This window comes from Anopheles maculipalpis, chromosome 3RL, assembly GCF_943734695.1.
Source record: "Anopheles maculipalpis chromosome 3RL, idAnoMacuDA_375_x, whole genome shotgun sequence".
NCBI lineage: Eukaryota > Metazoa > Arthropoda > Insecta > Diptera > Culicidae > Anopheles > Anopheles maculipalpis.
Window position 1 is genome coordinate 74,230,810 of NC_064872.1, and position 17,140 is coordinate 74,247,949.

Here is a 17,140-nt window from a genome sequence, read left to right on the forward strand (position 1 = left end):
CAAAGAGAAAACGAGATTAACAAGAACAGAGACAGAGAGATGGTCCGATGCATTCCAGGACCTCAAGCAGTAGCAGGATTCTTCTATGTTTTGATAGTAAATTTATATTCTTTTTTCCTTATCAATTAATTACTCCATAAGTTTACTTACAAAAAAAGCTAAGCAAATAGTTTATGCAATTTGTTGCAAAACCAAAACGTGACACAAAACGATGCACGAGACGTATGGCAACCCACCTGTACACGCGGGAGGATACGGTTTCAGCCAGTAAAACAAAAATAATGATTCAACTACCAAAAAAAATGGAACGAAACATTCATCACAGAAATATATTTTCCCGCAAAACCAAGTAAGCAAAACTTCCTATTTTCTATATTGCCATTGATGTGTTAGGTAAATGAAGGTAAACAAAAAACACGGAAAGTAGAATCGAAACAGGATACGAAAGCGGAATGGCAAACAAAGATAACAAATAGCAGCAAAAAAAAACAATTACAAAAGAAAGAAGGAGAAGAAAAAACAGAAACCAAAACCAACAATCACAATATTTAGAATAGTGCGTAATATTTGACAAAACAATGAAGGAAACACGAACACACGCATACACACAGATGTAGAGTAGCATGGGACCGGAAAATCGGCTGCAGATGAAGCGAGATTAAGAAGAAAGAAAGAAAAAAAAACTCCAAAGAGCAGTCGAAATACGTAAATACGAAATTGCAAAAAACAAAACTGAAAGAAGAACAAGAAAAGAAAGAGGAAATTTGTCAAACAGCTCAACTCGTAAAGCGAAAACCCGAAAACTGGAGAAAAATAAAAGGCGCCTGAAACGAATCCAAATATGAATATAGAAGAGGTGATGATGTGATGATTTTTGCAAGAGAGAGAGAGAGAGAGAAAGAGAGAAACACAGCGTGAAAAAATGGCAAGTTGAGAAAATAACTGTTTTTGTTTTTCACTTCTGCACGAAATTAGAGGTAGGTGGTTTTGTGTGGTTTTCTATGCTTTTTGGTCTCTATTCTAAATGCTCCTCTCCCCACATCAATCAACCGCAACTTCCCGATCAGAGGCTTGTGACTGGGGCGGACCATCTCTCAACTTTAGCCTTCCCTAACACGAACAAGTAATCATAAAAAAAACAAACAAAATAAACAAAATCAACCTGGATGCTACGAACGAGAAATGGTGGGCCAAAAATGGACAAAACATACACAAATTATCAAACAACAGTCAGACAACAGTATCAACAACCGAACCGCTCACTAACCGGCCATCCAACACAACAAACAGAAGGCGGCATCACAATATAGTTTAAAACTATAGCGAACAAAAAAAAAGCCGTATAACTTTAGTGAAAGTAATAATTGAAAAAAAAGTGGAACGGGTAGGAAAAAAAAATTTTTCAAAACGCATAAACAAGTTAAGAAAGGAAAACAACCGTCGATTAAACCACGTACGGGTGCCATACGTGTATAAAGTGATAGCACAATTATAGAATCTCCTTTTTTGTGCAGCTGGCACAATTTTGGATGTTGTTATGTTGTAACTATTCCCCAAAACAGAACCGTTGTGCATTTGTTTTTCCGATTCATCGGATACATGACTTTTTTATGCATGATACGCAATACACGAGCTCCATTTTCTCTCTATATGAGTGAACATGGGGTATGCTTTCCTGCCAGTTTTCTTCCTTAAACCTCCTATTTCCAACCATTTGCTCGATCGACATCTATTTCCCTTAGGACTTTTAATTGTAATTGTAAAAGGCACAGATAAAGTTTGGGCAAAAGCATTGATTGCGACAGAAATTGAACGAAAAAAAAAATACAAAAAGATATGCTAATAGTGCGTGCATAGATAAGCGGGGACAAAACGTGGGAAAATGTGTTACAAAAAAGTCTGAAACTATATAATAAAGATACAGATAAAAGTATGTGAAAATGTGCTTGAGTTACTCGCAGTACACAATAAACTAAGTCACTTACAGCTATTGCAGTATTCGATAAGAAGTAAGGTTAGTAAGAACACAATGTAAATCACTTACCATTCTTGGGACACCGCATCACACAGCTACATAATTCTCGTATTCTTTCGCTTTTCCGTTCCACGCAACAGGTGTCGCCTCATATTCAGCAGCTTTTCTTTTATTTCCGTTTTGCTTGGGAACTATCTCCTTTTTGTTTCATTTACAATCCAGCAATTTAGCCAGAAGACGCTTCTTCTACCAGCAGTCCACCAACACAACAGGATATCGATAATATTTTTACAACACCGTTCCGTTGCTGCAATTAGTAGTAGTAGTAGTAGTTGTAATAGCGTATGCGCGAACATGCTCTGTTATGTTGTTGCTGGTGTAACACGTTTTGTGTTTAAACGCCTGTTTGCCTTCCTGCTTCTCTCCAGCTTTATACAATATAATTTCAGTTTTCTCTTTGCTCTAGTATAAAATATCACATTACAACAGAATTAGAGGAGAATGGGGAGGGAAAACAAAACCAAGGCAAAGCAATAAACTCTAAAAAGGGGTGTGATTAAATAAGATGTTTGTGTTCGTATGAGTGTGTTTTGTTTGTTGCATGCTAGAAAACACATCCTATCCTACGCATCGTAATAACGGAAATACGACGCCATCGTACAGCACTACTACACCACACGTCCAAAACTGGCAATGGAAACTTTATCACTCCACTATACAATGGATACTGAAACGTTTGTGTTAAAGCAGGGCGAAAAATTATGTGCGATACTACTACACGCTACCACCGCTGCTACTGTTACTGCGCGCAAACAGTGGATCGTCGCGATCGATCGGTGGTGGCGATGTGAGCACTTCCACATTTTTCGTCGGTCCTTGCGTCAGATAGCCGGCCGTTGTGTTTGGTGCACCTGCCAAAAAAGATACGACAGAAAGAAATTATATGTACGTGTTGGCGAAACTTCCCGTTCGCTGTATCCTTACCCATTAGATATCCGCGCACATCGGTATCGGTGATGAAGAGATCGTGCTTCTGATCACGGTATTCTGCCCAGATCGGGTACTGGTTGAGCAGATGCGTCACCCGATCACCGTACGTGAGGTTTGAGCTCATCGCTTTCAGTGCGGCAACAATCTGCGCCTTTACCATGGCCGGATTGTTTGCCAGCACGAGCCGACTGTCAAGCAGTGCGACCAGGTAAGGAATTAATTGACACTCTAGTGATTGACGTATCAGTGAGTCCTGTGGTACGATGAAAAGTAGACAAGCGTTAATTTATCCGCTCAAGTGATAATTTTTCGGTCGTCGGGCATACGTACATGTTGACATTTGAACAATCGACTCAACGTTTCGCAGGCAGTCGCCGTCAGATCGCGATGGTGTTCCATGCAAGACTTCAACGAAGGTATACATTCCGTCTGAGAGATGGCGCTGACACAAATCTGCATTGAGAAAAGTGGCCACGGTTAATAAGCGTATGATTATTTCATTCCCCCACACGAAACCCTTACCTCCGAAAGGGAAAGCTGATGCAATACTGTGAGGGCACTCTTTGGCTGAACGGAAAGCTGGCGGAAAAACTTCGGTATGTGCCCCAGCACCGGTACTGTGTCGGCTAGATTCGGCTGAGCGTTCAGCAGCAGTACCAATGCCGTCGTTGCCAGATCCAACACATCCGCATCCATGCCGCTGCGGCTGATACTGTCCACAATGAAATCGAGCAAATCGGCCAGAAATTGTTTCGGTTTGCGCAGCGTCCAGCCCGGATTCGACACGTACAGTCGCAGATATACACCCGACACCACCAGCTCGTTCGAAAGCAACTCGGGCAGTATCTCTGGATCACGCCACGCTACCTTAGGATTACGTTTTTGCTGCACGTGGAAACTGTCCGCCATATCACGCACCGCATCGGATACACAGGCACGGATCTCGTCGTTCCATATTAGCTCCGGATGTTCATGTGTTGATTCGTACATCTGTACCGCCACCGAGGTGGAATCGATCATCGCGTCCAGAAAAACGAGCGGCACATACTTGCACATTGTGATGCGCACCTTCGGACCGCTTAGCTTGTCCGCATTCATCTTTGCCAGCAGTTCCGCACACTGTTCCCGAATAGCCGGATTGTTCGAATTGCAAAACAGATCCAGCAGATAGATAACGGCACCTTTCATGTGCGCTTCTTTAATCATTTTCGGCACGTTTAGCAGTCCGGACAGTGTTTCCAGGACGCGCGGTTGATGTTCACGCAGATCCGGATCCTTTAGCACGATTAGGTAACGACCAACGATCTCGCAGGCTGCAATTTCCGTAACGCACTCCTTGTTTCGTGACACCAGACAGACAACCTCGAGGGCGAGCGTTTTGATGGTACGATTGTCTTGTCCCCATTCGTTCGTCGACAGTAACCCGAACAGCATCTCAAAATACCCTATGCATTGGATTTCTACGTTCGTGTTCGATTTGATTACCGAAATGAGGGCTTGCAGGGCCATTAGCAGGTGCTTTATGGCGTGCGGATTATTGGCGAAATGATACCGTTGGGAGGAACCCGATTCCATACTACCGGCTAAGCATTCCAGTTGATTGCGTTGCTTCGAACGAGCATATTCGCTTAGCACCGCACTGATATCACTGTTACCGGGAGTAGTTGCTGGTGATTGGATGCCAACCGATCGCTTTGATGCAGGCGGTTGTGCTACCATCGGTTTCCAGGCTTTCGTTGGGACCAATATTCCACCCGTTGTTGGTAAAGGTGGATTGGCACTTGGGCTTGGGGCAACTGGTGCACCGTGCAGATGGTTGTAGCCTTGCTTGAGAAATTCCAACAAATCAATAACGAAACTCTTGGGGTTCGTGATCGTGTACGTAGGCATTTCGTTATAGACACGGATGAAAATTCCACCAATCTTAAGCTCGTCTCTGTAAAGTAAAAAAGGAATTAAATAAATGTATTCACGATTTTCGAGTGCGCCGAAATATTCGTCCCCCGCATAGCACAGCTCAGCATTTTCCCACAACTTACCGGTGTGCATCGTACGAGAAACTTTTCACAAGCTCACTGATTTCCGACACATCTTCGTACTGTTCTTTTGCCGCAACCGTACGCTGATGCTCGAGAAAGTCTGTCAACTGAGCCCGGGTTCCATTGTCCCAGATGAGATACGGATTGCGCGTATTCGAGTTCAACATCTTCAGCACGTTCTTCTCACTGTCTGTTACCATCTTGCCAGCCACGTACGGTGTGAGCAACTGATCCAGTATGTGCTTCACTACCCCATTGGCCGGTGGCTGAACATTACTGATTTTGTACTTCTTGTTCTGCAGACCTTTTTCACACTCAACCAGCTGTTCGGTCTCTTCCCCGGCTACAACAACGGCCGAATCATTGCTTTTCTTTTCCTGCAGTACCTTATCAATGTTGGCTACCGATTGTATCAAGCTCGAGTTGTTTTGTATTAAATTCGATGCATTCTGCGAATAGGTTTGGCTCGCTTGCCGTGTCGCAACAGTGAGCGGTGAATCACTGCGCAAAATCGTAGGACTACTGCTGCTACTGTTTGTCTTTAGACCGGTAGTTGCCCTCAGTACGGCTGCCTTTGGATCATCCACCAGTGTCATGCTGTAGCCGGCCAGCGCAACACAGGCCAGCAGCGACAGTTTGGCAAGATTATTTGCAACCTGTTGGGTGTTTGATTTTTCCTCCGACGTTACGCCACTTTCATCCAGCGTAAAATCATAATCGAACAAGAACAGCATCAACGACCAAAGCACACCGTTGCGCACGAGATTACATTGCAGCTCAACGTTGTTTACCGCCAAACTCGTCACCAGACTAACCGATAGCGAATGTTTAAAGTAAACGACCCGGCACACATCTGCAATCAGCTGCGGCAACTCGAGAATCTTCTTCCGACAGCTGTCAAAGCAGCAGGCCACATCGAAACAGCGCGTTATGTTCGATATCACCTCGTAATGCAGTGAGTCACGCTTCGAATCGACACCCATAATAGAGACGCAGCGTGAGTAAGCATCCAGCAACGCTTCGATGCCCTCTTCGCGCCGCAGTTCCTCCGCATTGAGCGCAGAACAGTGGACCGTGTGATAGCACAGCTCCGATGCGGCACTGAGCAATGGTACCGTTTTGGAGAACAGCTGATCGTCCTTCGTTTCCAACCGTATTGTCTTGATGAGCTGTGGATAGCCAGCGTATTTGTATGGCCGAAGCTCTTCTGAGTAGCGCTCGAACAGAATCGACTGCGTGCGAAGAATTAGCACAATATTGCTCGGATTCGGTCCATCGGTGTTGAGTGCGTTTCGGGAGCACAGGAACTCGTAGGCACGGTTAACACGCTCGAATACTTCCTGTTTTTAATAAAAACAAATTTAAAATAATTTAATAGTTGATTAAACGGTTCATTATAATTATCAGAGTTAGACACTGGGCTGAATCGATTAACTCGTTCAAAATCTCTCATGGCCCGCGGCCTAGAGATGTGAAAAATAAAAATTCCGGTTCTCAAGAGGGTTTGTAAAATTTTTTCGCTATGAAATCGCTTTTTAAGATCCTAAACCATACACAAGCTACCTACACGGGACATCGGAGAAAAAGCTGAAATGAAGGAACGAGTCGGCTTCGGCGCAATGTCTATTCTATTAAAGAACTGTTAATAAAACCATTTAATATTTATATATCTCTTACCCTTCCGTTCGGATTTTTGTCCGGATGGTATATCTGCGCCAGCCGGTAATAAGCTTTCCGTATGGCCGATTCCTCTGGGTGACGATTTTTGCTGACATCAAAGTCCAGATCAAGGTACGCCTGTTGTACGGTCATTTCGGACGGTTTCTTTTCAACCTCCTTACGCCACGCATCCAACGTATGTTTCAGCAATTGTACCTTGAATCGAACAAAAGAAACAATCATTAAGATCAATTTCGAGACGAATAATCTCATGCTTACCGGATCAGGTATGGGCCAGTTGGGGAACTTCGCCGTATCGCACAGATGCCGCAGATAGAAGATATGGCAGAACAGTTCATTCTCCAGCTGCGGATAGCTAATCACCGGAATTGCCAAGTACGGATACCGAGCCATCGTGTGCCCCTTCAGCTTCGGTGTAAAGTCCGCTATATGGGCCGAAATCTTTTCAATCAACATGCGCCTCATTTCCGAACTCCAGATCACTTCGGGTGTATCAAATTCGCCCAGGAACGTTTCTGCAAACTTTTCCGCACTATGATTCTCTAGGAAGCAGATCATCGCTTCCGGCAGTAGCTGTCCCAGTATGCTTCGATGCATAATGCCCGACTGTGAGTTAGCCTCCTCGCTGCGGAACGCTTGTTTCATGTGTGTCATCTTCAAGAAGCGTGCAATCGGGAGAATGTTGCTCCCGGTGTACATAAGCATGAAATAGAACACTCCGGTCAGGTACACCTTCGACATTTCCGGATTATCCTCCATGATCTGGCACAGCAAGGTTGCTACACGCTCCAACAGACCCGGGTCGTGCGTTAGACATACCTGCACTATGTGCGGCAGACAGATAAATTCGGACAGCTTGCGGGACAAGCGTGGCCCCGGTATAAGGACCGCTTCACCGTCCCGTGCACGACTTGGGAAAAAGCTAGTGCATTTGTTGAGGATATCGAGCACGTGTTGTGCTAGCTCGGTTTCATTGAACAGTGGTGTGCCTTTTGCCATTAGGCACCACTTTAGCTGAGGTATTTGTTGCAACGAACGCCATCCATCCATACCGACCGCCCAGCATCGTGTTCGAGGCGTTAGCACGCCTTTCGACCAGAGCTCTTTTACCTCGGAGAACGTAACCGGCCCACAACGTTCCGGCTTTTCATTTTCACGCTCCACATTGTAGTACCAGTCTTTCTCCTCGTGCAGTTTCATGTTCGGGCCGGCCTCGATGACGTTCGTTTTGGTGTTTAACGTTGCGCGCCCTTTGTGCAGGTGGGCTAGTGTGATCAGATCGACCAGATAGTTGACGTGATCAGTCAGCGGACGACAGTTGGATTTGTGCAGTACTAGGTTCTTTATTAGAATGATCAAAGCGTCACGTAGCGCTGGAGAAAGACACTGAAATGGGAAAAAAGAAGGTTTAAGGGTAAACATTTGGCGAATCCTTAGCTTTGCAGCATCCTACCCTATCTAACATTTGCAGTATATACGGCATATCACTAAAGTAACCAATCTCCTCGTAGTACCGTTTGTACACTTTGGCAAGCGCTTGCAACGATGTTACCGTAAGATGATCATCATTCAACCGATTCCGGCACAGCACTCTTCGATACAATGCGTTGAACAGCTCAATGCTACATAAAAATAAACAATAACAACAGAAATTATTAGGGACCATAAAAAACGCGATCCTCATTCGCAAACACTTACGGATTTTTTACCAAATTCTGGGGCCAATCGTCCCGCTCTAGCAGCAACCGAATGTAATAATCTCCAATCTTAATCTCGTCCGCCAAACACTGATACTGCACCTCAAACTCATCATAGTTCCACGCCACCAGCATACCACCGGCCAGATCCTTGTCGGCCGTAAACTGTCGCAGCTCATTCTCCAGTGCTGATCGCAACTCCTCCCGCGTCTTATGATTCCAGATCAAGTTCGGCATCGCATGTGTCTTTCCAAACTGATAGAAAAACAGTGGCAAATTAACCACCTGCTCGCCGACCTTTTTCTTCTGCCTTCGATTGCGCAACACGATCGGACGATTCTTTTGCGTTTGTTGCAATTTTTCCTGCCGCACGTCAAGCAAATTCATGCCCCAATGCTTAATGCCCTCCAGATGCTTCTCGATTAAGTAGTTTAGGCGCTGTTTGCTGGTGTTGTTTGCGCCTGCATGCTGTACCGCTAGCTTGAGGTTGTCGCGAAAGTTTAGCTTATCCTCCTCGATGTCTTCCTTCGGGACGGGGTCTTCGCTTTCTAGGAATGATAGCAATCCGGCGGGGAAAATTCGTTTCAGCAGATTCATCGCATCATCACTGTCCGTTATCCACAGTCCAACCAAATGTCTCGACAGCTGCCGATGGGTAATCATCGTGGAATCGTTTGCGGGTGTGTATAGTGCCACCAGCAAATGCCGGCATAGGGCTGCCTCGTCCAGCGCGAGTGTTTGCATCTGGGTAGAAATGGCCGTATCGCCCTCTTCAATTAAGGCACGCATAACCAACCCACTACCCTTTACAATTGCCAGCGAAGGATGCTGGAACAGTTTGTACAACGTTCGGCCTCGCGATGCAACCATTTCGAGCAGCAGATCGAACTGCTTCCCATCGGTCGTTTCGCTGTACGGGACGCATAAGGCAAAGGTCAGGAAGTCCAACATTGCCGATAGGACGAGCGCACCACTGCCAAGGTTCACGTGTTTGCTCCACATATCAAGCAGCTGCTCGAGAAAAGCTTTCGTGTGCAGCAGGGACGATTTGTTTAGCTGCTCCTGCTTCAGATCGTGGTCCGAGTGCATGAGCGAGTTGATCATATCGATGGCAGCATACGTAACGGCCAGATCGTTGCGCTTGAGGGCATGTACAACCTTTAACCCGATTGCTTCCCGAAATCCGGGGAGATTCGTAAAGGCAGCAAAGCCCACCTTACTTGCCAGGAGTCGACGCAGCACGTGAAACGATGCTTCCAGCTCAACGTTGTTAAGCTGGGCATTATCTTCCTTGCTGCCAATTAATGCCTGCAGTGCACCCGTTATCAGTCGCTCCTTACTTTCGGCAAACAGACTCTACAAATAGGAAACAGATTGTTCAAATTTAATTAGGAATTCGTCATCAATTAACACGTACTCAAAAAAAAAAACAAAAGAGAAATGCCTTAAGAAATTTGTATAAAATCAGCTCAAGAAGAGATGATAACACGTCACCGAATTGAAATACTTAAACTAAAAAAAAAATTAAGAAAACACGTACTCCCGCATCATTCTACTTACGTCTTGCGTTACACTGTAGTTCAGTCCACTGTACGGAATGTTCGCATTGAAGCGTTCCATCACGTCAATTCGCTTCACCGGATACTGATAGTTGCTGATGATGTATCGCAACAGATTCGCTTCCGTCTCTTCGTCCACGCTTACCGTCAGCGGGCCAACGCGTTTACCACGCGGTGTGTTCGAAATGCGCACATGCACATCCTGATTGCCGCACGATCGTACCGCATCCAGCAGCGTAGCGAGTAACGAATCACGATCGTTCGTAATGTACGACCGTACCAGTCCATTTTTATATTCGATCGCAAACTTTTGTATATTGTCCGCGTGCCGCACGAGCGCGTAAATATTGTCCAGCGGCCGTAACGTACAGATGCTGTACGTTTGCGGATCACGCTCGAGCAGGGTCGTATCGGTGAGGCACAGAATGCGTCGCATCGGTTCCGAATGGCGTGGCGTGATCTTCTGCACGGTAAACTCCGACAGGGACGTTTGATGCTGATCACCACTGTACGCACCGAACCGTTGCTGCTCGAACTGTTCGAGCGAGATTTGTTTCTTCAGCACCTTGATGTCGATGCCGAGATACTGTTGCGCGTTCTGTACGATCATTTGCACAATTTCGTGATTGTTTTCGACTCGAAACAGATGCAACCGGCTGTGCCCACCGTACGCTAATACGATCCCGTTCGGGTAATCCTGTATGCCGATGATTCCATCGATGTCTTTGTAGTTGTAGCTGGCCAGCACCGTGCTGGTGGTGGGATCAAGTTGATCCAGCGAACCGGGCGTTACTTCCAGCACTGTCGGTAGCGTCGTTCCGGACCAATGGTGTTTGTAGGCATTGTATTTCTAAAACGAAAAGAATTCGGGTAAGAATTTAGGTATTTAGTATGGTTTTTTTAGGGAAATAATTTGGCAAAAGAAAAAAAAACAAAAAATTGGACACAATATGAAAACAAATTACAACGAAAATAAACATATTTACACTACCTTTGTTCTAGCCAAAATAATCCTGTGTACAACTGTCCTAAACCTTCAACATATCTGTACAAAAAAATTAATTTATAGCCGTCTCTAACGTGAATTTATACACAACGCCCAATATTCCAATTTCCCACACTACTTCAACGCTAGTCCAAAAAAAAAGAAGAAAGAAAACACACACCCACACAACGGACGCTCGGCCAGAAAGTAAAAGAAACGTGGAGACGGTTAGAGCACACTCACTTTTAGCACCGTGCAGCACGGCAAACATGGCAGAACCGGTGGTGTCAGCGGTAGAAATGTTGCGACAATTGCCTTTAACCACCACGTCCACTCAACGCTCTTGCTGCCACCGCCGGTCTGTTCGCCGGAGGCTGCCGGAGTGTTGATGGTGGAATGCAATGAAGCTGACGATGGGAAAGAAGATGACGAATAGAACGACTCGACAGGATTTTCTACCTCATCCTGCAAACAACAACAGAAAGTGGCAAACAATGAACAATGGTGCGCAGCGCGTTGTCAAAACAGGGGGGATCGTGAAAGGATGTTGAAAGATTGTAAAGAAAAAAAGGAATATTTTTTGTTTTTTTTTTTTACTCTTCCGCTCGCATATATCATTATAGGGGAAGCAACTTTCTTAGGACGAAAACCTCTGCTATTTGGTAATAGAGTTTGCATTCAAAAGGGTTACTACAATACGAAGGACAACAGTTAAGTGGACGTTGGATTTGGCTCCATTGCATTGCATATTACCCCAATATTAAATGGGTTGCCCGTGCTTTGCCGTGCTGAGAGGAGCACACAAGAAGATGATCAGATGAACCCCCACTTGTGTGTTAGAAAAAGACCGATGTGGTGTTGGTTTTAGTTTCTAGTAAAGTACAATGTTGTGTTAAAAACAAGTCCTAGCGTCTAAATAAACAAACGAAAAAAGGTGTTCTTCTGCTGATTTTAAGTTGTTCTACTGTTATTTTCCCAGGCGAAATGTGGTTAAGATTTCTAAGAAGTAGAGGTAAATGTTTAAAACAATAAAACCATGAACAAGTTCTCCCAAAGTGAATTCTTGTACCAACACAAATTGAACACGTACAAACACTGACCAACAAACATAAGTAAGAAAGACATCAACCACATGTATGCACATAAACACACATTTACACACAAAAAAAAACCTAGGCCTGAAGTGGTTAATCATACATTAAACTACAAAAAGTGGAATGAAACCGGGGATGAGCGTACGATCGCTCGTCTTTCCCAAACAAATTGCTTACCAGTGTTTGTTTCGGTTTCTCAGCAAACTCTTTGTGGTATTTCAGCAACGATGTGAGTATCTCGTTGCGGTTTTCAGATGATAGCTTGATCGTGTCAATCTTTTTGTCCTTCCGCAGATTTAGCACAAACTCATACGCCGTCTGCAATTGGGGAAGAAAATTTAAATTAATGTTCGTTTTAATACAACTAAGGCGGGTAACGTTGCAAATTACTTACATTACCAGATCGGTTTGGTAGTACGCTGATTACCTCACCGTACGGCCACCGGTTGGTGACATCGAACTTGTCCGGATTGTACGTCGCAACGCCGGTCGATCCGATCGACAGGATGCGCTTGTATTTGCCCTTCCACGAGTGTTTCGTCACGAGAAAACATTCCAGATCGATTCCATTTTCGGTCGCGTTTGCCATCGTTCACAGGCTGTAAAACCAACAGCCGGCTGACGGATGAAGCGGATTGGCGTGGCTACGGTGCGACCTTTTCACTGCTGTCGTCGGTTCCTGCGCTGATAAGCCAAACAGCATAAGCAGGCGGATAATGTAGCTGGCTGACATAAACCGCACTATCAGCTCACTGACCGACCCACGTCAACCGTTAGGGGCGGCTCAGCGACATGCGGGATGCTCGCTTTTCACGAACGCTCGTTGCGATTTCTTTTCCGTTTTCCCGAAACGAACTGCCACTGTGCTTTGCCAATCTCGACTCGCACACAAACACACACACACACGTCAGGGCTATTATTTTTCGGTGGTAATTGGATACGATTATTGAACGCGACGACGACAACGAACGCGAGGCGACGAATGTTTCCCTTTCGCGTGTTGTGCTACGGTTTTGTTTTTAATAACCAATTGACGATCGTGACGGTGAGGTAAACGGAAGGTGCATGATGTTACTACTTTCACAGCAATCAGATTCGGTGGATGGCAAGTGGCTAAAAAACTGGATATTGCCAAATCGCTACAATCTTTTTCGGCCTGCAACGACAAGGAACGAGAAAAGGGGAACTATTAGCCGACATTTGCATGGACTACTTGATAAATCAGTAACGTTAGAAGCGATGTGCAGTGCCCACTCTAGATGTCGGCCACATGAAAGCCTTCTTTTAATTGGAAGAATACATGATTACAAAGAAACTATTCGATCGTACCCCACGATCGTCGAACGGGGACATATGATTTTTTTTCCTCCATAACATCTGAATTGTCCAATCACACACGCACCACACTCGCAAACGGACGACCCCAGTGTAACGGCCTCAGAAAGAAGCCTTATCTGTTGCTATAAACAATTAAGACGGCCACTGTCTTCGGACATCGAGCTCGGTCTTTATGCACACGCCTTCCGAAAGATGCAACACACGCATGAACGCGAGTTGTTGCGAGCACCACTACGTCATGAGGAGGGGATGGTGTTGGATAGTGATTAGGGTGACTCAACTGTTGTAACAGGCAAAACATATGAACAAAAAAAAACGCACACAACTTCACATACACCTACAACATTTCATCTGCAACTCCCACTTTTTGTAGGGTGGAATGGTTGTGGGCACCATCTGATAATTGCTTATGAGATGTCGTTGGAAAAAAAAGGGGAGTGCATATTATCGCTTTGTGATGAAGAGTTTCATTATGAATTAAGGAGCACTGTTTTCTTCTTCTCGTACTCAATTCCATAAAATGCACACACGCACGCATACACAGGATAGCACCACGGAACGATGGTACAAGACAAAGATTGAGTAATTACGTTCTTAAATATGCGTAAATAGCAACACTACGATACGCAAAAGCTGCACTGCATCTAGCTGTAGCGCTTGATGCACAATTTACCTTAGAAAAATTAGTAATTTATCGCTAATTTATAGAAAAGATTTCGCCGTACGCACCGAGCCGAACTTACACTTGATTGCTGTCCATTTTTTTATTGCTGAACCATTTGACAGATGACGATGGAGCGGGTCGAGGGTATTTCACGTACCCGATTCGAATGAAGTTTTGGGAGCAAGATTTTTACAACAAATAAATGCCATTCACCGCACAAATAAGATCTGTTTAGTAAGCCATTGTAAAGCAAAATAAATTTATTTACAAATTTGTTAGAACACCAATCATAAATAAGTTTTCCAGACAAAGTTTTCAACATTTGCCGGTGGGAGGTGAAATACTCTAGCACATCCATCGCTTTTTGTTTATCTGCTCTGTAGTTTTATTTTCGACCCTTGTTTTACAATACAGTAAGCTCGTTTTTACGAAATAAATTTATGCCAATTTTTAAACTTTTTACACACATTTCTTTTATTTTTAGTCATACAAAAACGATGTAGTTTATTTGTACACCGAAAAAGATCTATCATGACCAACCATGGTGCCATAGTTCAGAGCATAACTGTCAAACACGGATCAACAATCAAAATACTCGGAAACAACTACTCGCGCATTTGTTTTTGCCAGTCGCGTATATTTTGTGTCGTACCGAAATAATCATTCTTTTCAGCTATAACATATCCGGTCTCGCCAAATTGCCCCGTTTGCTCGCTACCGCCATCACCATTCCACTATGCAAAAGTACGAAAAGCTAGAGAAAATAGGCGAAGGTACGTACGGAACGGTGTTCAAGGGTAAGAACCGGGACACGCTCGAAATCGTTGCCCTAAAACGTGTGCGGCTCGATGAGGACGATGAAGGTGTACCAAGTTCGGCACTTCGGGAAATATGTTTGCTGAAGGAGCTGAAGCATAAAAACATTGTCCGGCTGTACGATGTGCTGCACTCGGACAAGAAGCTAACGCTCGTGTTCGAGCACTGTGATCAGGATCTGAAAAAGTACTTCGATAGCTTGAACGGCGAGATTGATCCGGATGTGGTGAAAAGCTTCATGTATCAGTTGCTGCGTGGGCTTGCCTTCTGCCACAGCCACAATGTGCTGCATCGGGACCTGAAACCACAGAATCTGCTGATTAACAAGAACGGCGAGCTGAAGCTGGCCGATTTTGGGCTGGCCCGTGCATTCGGTATACCGGTGAAGTGTTATTCGGCGGAGGTGGTTACGTTGTGGTACCGGCCACCAGATGTTCTCTTCGGTGCCAAACTCTACACGACCAGCATCGATATGTGGTCGGCCGGATGTATCTTTGCGGAGTTGGCAAACGCTGGCCGGCCACTTTTTCCCGGGTCGGATGTGGACGATCAGTTGAAGCGAATATTTAAGCTGCTCGGTACACCGGAGGAAGAGAATTGGCCCGGTATAACGCAACTGTCGGATTATAAACCCTTCCCGTGTAGGTATTATTAATGCTGGCTTGTTAAACCGTAACTAAATTCCCATCCATCCCACACAGTGTACCCTCCGACAACGTCGTGGAGTCAGGTGGTCCCGCGACTTAACTCGAAAGGGCGAGATTTGCTGCAGAAGCTGCTCGTCTGCCGTCCACTGCTAAGACTAAGCGCCGAACAGGCAATGTCTCATCCGTACTTTACCGAAAACTGAAAGCGGTTCTAGCAGTTACGGGCGCTGCTGACGACCAAAGTATCCCCCGGAACACTTTCACCACCGGCCACCAGTACTACCACTATTACCACGTCTTGTACAGTGCATCCAACCGAGGAGTTGATGTGCGAAGACGTGGAAAGGCAGGACAGGTTTGACGCTGCGAGTAAACCGATTCCTGCAGGCCATACGAGTGATTTCTTGTATGTCTCTACCCCACTAGAAACGATCAACGAATAGAGAGAAAACACGTAAGGGCCAAGGGAGCTCGTTCTAGTCCCTCAAGAAAAAAAAAGTACATTAAGTTTATTCTATCTACCCAAGTAATTTCGATCATTTAGAATTTCCTCTTCCCATTTTATTGTGATTTTACGCTACTCTGAGGATTATTAGGACAGGCACGAAAATGGTGTGCTAAGAAAGGGGTTTTCAAAACGTCCAAGCGGCCGGTAATTTATAGCACGTGTAATTGAGCAATTGGTCCAAATGATCGCTATTATCTCCATCCCTTTGGGACGGATTACGGAATATTCCGGAACACGGATTGTGATGAGAGACGCTTTCCAACTGATTGGTGTTAGGGTTATTCTTGTGTGATAAGTTCCCTGTGTTTAGTTTTTTTTTTAAACCCTCCTCGGTCCTTTTAGCGCGTTCGGTTTTTCTATGTAGTAAAAAGTACAATTACATGAACAAACTAAGAATGAATGTAATGTGAAAATTTTGTGGGAGGTCCTTTTGTTTTTTGCTCAGATTTACAGCTAGTGAATGTGTAAGCCACAGAAGATACACAGCAATCCAAAGCCATTTGTATGTAAATTATAATGAAATATATAAATAATTAATATCAGTAGAGTGAAATTACTGTTTGTGTGTGTGTGCATGATGCGTAAAAAGTATTTCTTTGAATTAAACTAGATGACAACACACACGATGATTAACAGGGCTCCATGACAACAGGTTCAGAATAAACCTCGGTTGTAGCCACTAAATAATACTGCTAGATCGACATGACTAAAAAAGATGAGATAATCCTCATCACGTACCCGAAACATCGTTTTCTTCCGGCTTTTCTCCCACCATCCCACCACCCATATCTCCCACCATCAAACAGCTCACATAGCTCCTGGATCAATGTGAACTGTGATTGATATCAATTTGATATACATGTGTTTTATACGATATAAAATAGTGATACGTATCTGCAGACATAATGCTTTGTCTTTGGGAAAATCCTTTTTCGGCAAACAATTGTAAAAATTGAACAGGTAGAAGCTTTGGAAAGGCAGGTAACTTGCCCTCAATATTTGGGGCTAATTTTGTAGATACATCTGACTGTACCTTGCAAGCTCCGGGTCCCAGTCGTCTGCTATCTAAACCTAAGTGGAGGACTCTTGCAGCGATCCAAGCCTGCGTTCCCTCCCATCCATAGCCCTTATCGGAACATCGACACTTT

At 44.7% G+C, this 17,140-nt stretch overlaps 2 protein-coding genes across 2 annotated transcripts; one reads left to right on the plus strand and one right to left on the minus strand.

The window, feature by feature from the left end:
* Positions 1-2,749: 2,749 nt before the first annotated feature.
* LOC126561259 (dnaJ homolog subfamily C member 13) lies at positions 2,750-12,608 on the minus strand. The gene is made up of 13 exons (XM_050217223.1): positions 12,414-12,608; positions 12,197-12,337; positions 11,169-11,390; positions 9,942-10,790; positions 8,383-9,737; positions 8,138-8,306; positions 6,943-8,070; positions 6,682-6,879; positions 5,005-6,344; positions 3,488-4,901; positions 3,296-3,418; positions 2,960-3,218; positions 2,750-2,886 (listed from the first exon to the last, which is right to left on the minus strand). The coding sequence occupies exons 1-13, from the start codon at positions 12,606-12,608 to the stop codon at positions 2,750-2,752; spliced, it is 7,530 nt and encodes a 2,509-aa protein (XP_050073180.1).
* Positions 12,609-14,753: 2,145 nt separating this feature from the next.
* Positions 14,754-15,799, plus strand: LOC126562738 (cyclin-dependent kinase 5 homolog). Its single transcript, XM_050219315.1, has 2 exons — positions 14,754-15,478; positions 15,539-15,799. The coding sequence occupies exons 1-2, from the start codon at positions 14,758-14,760 to the stop codon at positions 15,685-15,687; spliced, it is 870 nt and encodes a 289-aa protein (XP_050075272.1). The 5' UTR covers positions 14,754-14,757; the 3' UTR covers positions 15,688-15,799.
* Positions 15,800-17,140: the final 1,341 nt, after the last annotated feature.

Bases quoted from the DNA above. Each gene is read 5' to 3' on its own strand.
- LOC126561259 (XM_050217223.1), bottom strand. From the start codon at position 12,608: ATGGCAAACGCGACCGAAAATGGAATCGATCTGGAATGTTTTCTCGTG. The intron at 12,338-12,413 runs GTAAGTAATTTG...CCCCAATTGCAG, and splicing joins TACCAAACCGATCTGGTAAT to ACGGCGTATGAGTTTGTGCT. The intron at 6,345-6,681 runs GTAAGAGATATA...TATTAAAAACAG, and splicing joins ACAAAAATCCGAACGGAAGG to GAAGTATTCGAGCGTGTTAA.
- LOC126562738 (XM_050219315.1), top strand. From the start codon at position 14,758: ATGCAAAAGTACGAAAAGCTAGAGAAAATAGGCGAAGGTACGTACGGA. The intron at 15,479-15,538 runs GTAGGTATTATT...CATCCCACACAG, and splicing joins GGATTATAAACCCTTCCCGT to TGTACCCTCCGACAACGTCG.